Genomic DNA, 4,055 nt, shown 5'->3' on the forward strand with positions numbered 1-4,055 from the left:
TTAGGAAAACATTGCATGAAACATCGAAAATGGAAAGGAGAAGGTAAGATTAATTATTGTTTATTCATCATTCAATATATAAGTACTTATTCCAAGATCCTCCATAAGACGCTGAATTTGGCACCCTTAACGCTTCACTTCTTACATACAAGGAGGTAAACCATTAATTTATAAACTAAGGTAGTGCCATGGCTTTGATACGTTAGCATTTGAGAAGGTCAGGAGGAGGGGGATCCAAACTCTCCAAACGGTTAGCACCATTCTTCACCAGAAAGACCATATTCAATCCCCAAGTGAAATGGTCATCAAAGTGACAATGAACAAACCAAACACCTGCACAAATAGTAATAAACTCACTCCTTAAGTAACAATTTCAAGTCACAGTAAGTATACTATCAGAGAATTGAAGTTCGTATGTTTTTTACCTGGATTATTAGCTTTGAACCTGATAGCAACCCAACCATTCACAGGAACCCCCACAGTATTACGTTGTGGTGGGTCAATCAAATTAAATGTGAGTGGATCTGTTTGAGCATTATAGTTACCAAAACCCTCTCCCACCACATAAAAATGATAACCATGAACATGCATTGGATGGTTATCTGACTGGAAAATATTCGTTCCCTGGAACACCACCTCAACTGCATCATTGTAATTCAACACCTTCACTTTTGTACCAGAAACAGGCGCCCAAAGACTTTTGGGCACGTCCCCAGTATAATTAAATACAAGAGGCGGATTTGAAGGAAAATCTGTACTAAAGACATCATTAATACCGAAGTAATATGATTGAAGGATAGAAATATCTGGCAGAACAAAAGATACATTGTTCATACTGGCCGTGATTCTGGTATTATTAGGGCCACCACAGGTCGACCCAGTTGGACATGGAAGCAAACCGAGACCCACAGTTATGAAGAGTCTCTCATCTATGCACTGTGGAACCTCCACCGGGTAATCCGGTGAAACTAAGCTTCGCAATGCCCGGCTAAAAGTTGTCACAGTTTCAGTGTCATTGTATAGTGGAAGGTTCGGAAGGATTGGATTGGCATACCACTGAAAGTCGTCGTAGCTTAAAATGGCGGTTGTTGTGGTGTTATCAAAGTAACCCTCTGCTTGCGTTGTGTATTTCCTTGCAGCCATGTAGTACTTTCCTGCCCATTGATTTGCTGTGAGTAGAATATCTGTCGATTGCCCTGGTGCAATGAACACTACTTCTGTTGTGTATGGCTTTGTGTAGGTGGCATCAACAGCTACCACTGTCAAATTGTGTGCTGCTATCTTGAAAAACAGGTGACTGTTTACTGCAGCATTCACAATGCGCAGAAGGTAGGTTTTTCCCTGCTGTACATATAACTGGAATGTTTCTGCATTCCGGAGGTTTTTTATTTAATTAACTAATGTTGCTTGTCTAATGGTTAATCTTAAACTTGCTTTTGTGAAGAAAGGAATTAGTACCTGAGCTTGAGCAGGGATAAAGGTCTCCTGGTTGTCCATTGATAGTGAAAGCATCGGAGATATTTGGCGCAGCTCCTGTGAGATTTGCTTTATATTCAACCGTGATGGGATCATTGTTCCACCATTCTCCTGCCCAATGAAAGTGAAACCCACATTTATTTTTTAAACATATATTATATGGGTTTATCAAAATTATCAAAGTAGAACAAATATATTATCAAAAAGTAGCTTGTAAAATAAAAATAAAATTGAATTAAATTTTTATTGGAAAAATAGATATATTTAAGATATTTATATTAATTTTGTAGACATATCTATTTAGGAAAAGATATTTATTCTTTTAAATGATTGAAAATTTATCTCTCATAAAACTAGATAATGTAAATAACACATGCACTAAAAGGGTATAAAAATATTTAACATTGTCTGTTCTAATTTATGACTTGTCATAGAATGGAAGTCTATCTTTAGAAACTTATAAAATTTCTTTATGTCCTACTCAATATTTAAAATATTTAATATTTTCTGTTCTAATTTATGACTTGTCATAGAATGGAAGTCTATCTTTAGAAACTTATAAAATTTATGTATGTCCTACTCAATATTTACTATTTGTAATATGAAGTGTAAGATGACAGTTATGATATTTTAAGAAGTGTGTAAGAACATGATGTATGTAAAATGTGTAAGAGATTCTATGACATGTGTAAGAATATTGAAATACAAGGTATATAAAAATTTAATTGAAGAATCTTTCATTGACTTTTTTCTAATAAGTGTGTAAGAAATAGAAACATAAGTATGAATACAAAGACATTGATAGTTTGTAAATTATATAATTAGTTTTCAATAAAAAATTTCAGAAATCAAAGATCCATCCTCTTTCTGTTATTGTATTAAAACCATGCACATCACCTTAAACAGTCACATACACAATTCAACTAAACTTTCAATGAATTTATTCAATGACATTTAAATCTTAGTTAATAGTATCTTGCCTGTGGTTGGAGTATATTACCTAGCACGATGGGAACCTCAGCATGAGGCTCTGGAAAGGGATACCAGTTGCCTTCCATAGGATATATGACTAGTGCACCATGAACTGTTGCACGGAGCCATGAAATATGAGCATGCCACCACAACGTTCCTTCCTGTTCAATAATGCTGAATTGGTATGTGAAACTCCCACCCGATCGAATGGGGCACTGTGTAATATAAGCCGGACCATCAGCCCACGCAGTACGAATCTGTCTCACTCCATGCCTAAACATATTTCAGAATGAGTATTGTATCGCAAATTCCATTTATAGTCTCAAAATTCTATATTAATTTTTTAAAAGGTTTAAGAAACAGGATCTACCAGTGCATGGTTGCATTATACTTGGCTTTGTTATAAACTTCAATAATCAGAGTGTCGCCATTATGGACGTACAGAGTCGGCCCTGGTAGATGTCCATTAACTGTGATTATGTTACGCGTCTCACATAACCTCGTAACAGGAGTCTCCTCAATCTGTGCAATTTCAAAACAGAAAGAAATTTATTCTTGATCGTTAAGCCAAAAACTTCAAAAGAACTCTAGCATGAAAACATATTTAGAAAATATGAAATTGTTTCTAAAAGATGTTTAATCCTCTGAGCCTGCCTTGGCAAATGGCAACCTTATTATAGTGCTATTGCTATATGAACAATCTTCTATAACTCAACCCTGATACTGAATAGTCAAAACAAATGTAAATAGTTGATACAAAATAGTTCGCACCAGTTTTGTACAGTTCATGAATAATTGTATGATTGCAATTTACTTTCTTCTGTCTGAAGATAGATTATTAAGTGTGATCTGAGAATCTTTCAGATGATAAATTATTGAATTTGATCTCAAAATCTTTCTGATTTATAATCAGTGAATATGATTGAAAAATATACACAATCAAGAAAACAATCATATGTACAGTCAGTACAAAATTTTAAACCAGTTAAACAAAATACAAAATATCCTACCTGCAAAACAAATTTCAAGGAGAATAGGATGTTGCATTATGGGGAAGTAATAACTTACAACGAACGTGTATCTGTGAAGCTCTGCGGATGTTATGGAATCGAATAAGAATATGCATGCAAGACACACCAAAAACCAGCAATAATAACATTCTGTCATTGTTAACATATTGCAAAAGCCAGCAATTAACAAGAAGCACTCGTCAATACTCCATCTCTGGTAATAAAGTTATATAGCTGTAGAAGTAAAATTACTTTTATCTAAATTTAGGCTAACTAAATAAAAACCTGAATATAATTAATGACAACTTGAATGATAGTGTTGAAAATCGAGCGAGGAAATAGAAAAGTCCAATTTCATACCAATTAAACACAAGCACTAGTCAATGAAATTAATAAGTATACCTGGTTAGCAAGATAAACTTATCCTTTATCTAAATTTATCGATAATTAAATAATACAAGTATAATTGGTTGAGAGTTTACTAGCAATATATGGAAATGCCTAAATAAATGCTGTTTTGAAAATTAAATGAAGACAGATAGGGTATTTAATCCTTGTAATTATGATGACAGATAATAGTTTTATATTTTCAATGTG

At 33.9% G+C, this 4,055-nt stretch overlaps 1 protein-coding gene across 1 annotated transcript; it reads right to left on the reverse strand.

Moving 5' to 3' along the window:
- Positions 1–202: 202 nt before the first annotated feature.
- Positions 203–3,624, reverse strand: LOC131061729 (laccase-12-like). Its single transcript, XM_057995539.1, has 6 exons — positions 3,517–3,624; positions 2,819–2,970; positions 2,477–2,721; positions 1,459–1,587; positions 426–1,367; positions 203–333 (listed from the first exon to the last, which is right to left on the reverse strand). Exons 1-6 carry the CDS (start codon positions 3,622–3,624, stop codon positions 203–205), a joined length of 1,707 nt encoding a protein of 568 aa, XP_057851522.1.
- Between the last annotated feature and the right edge of the window lie 431 nt (positions 3,625–4,055).

This window comes from Cryptomeria japonica, chromosome 10 (genome assembly GCF_030272615.1).
Source record: "Cryptomeria japonica chromosome 10, Sugi_1.0, whole genome shotgun sequence".
NCBI lineage: Eukaryota > Viridiplantae > Streptophyta > Pinopsida > Cupressales > Cupressaceae > Cryptomeria > Cryptomeria japonica.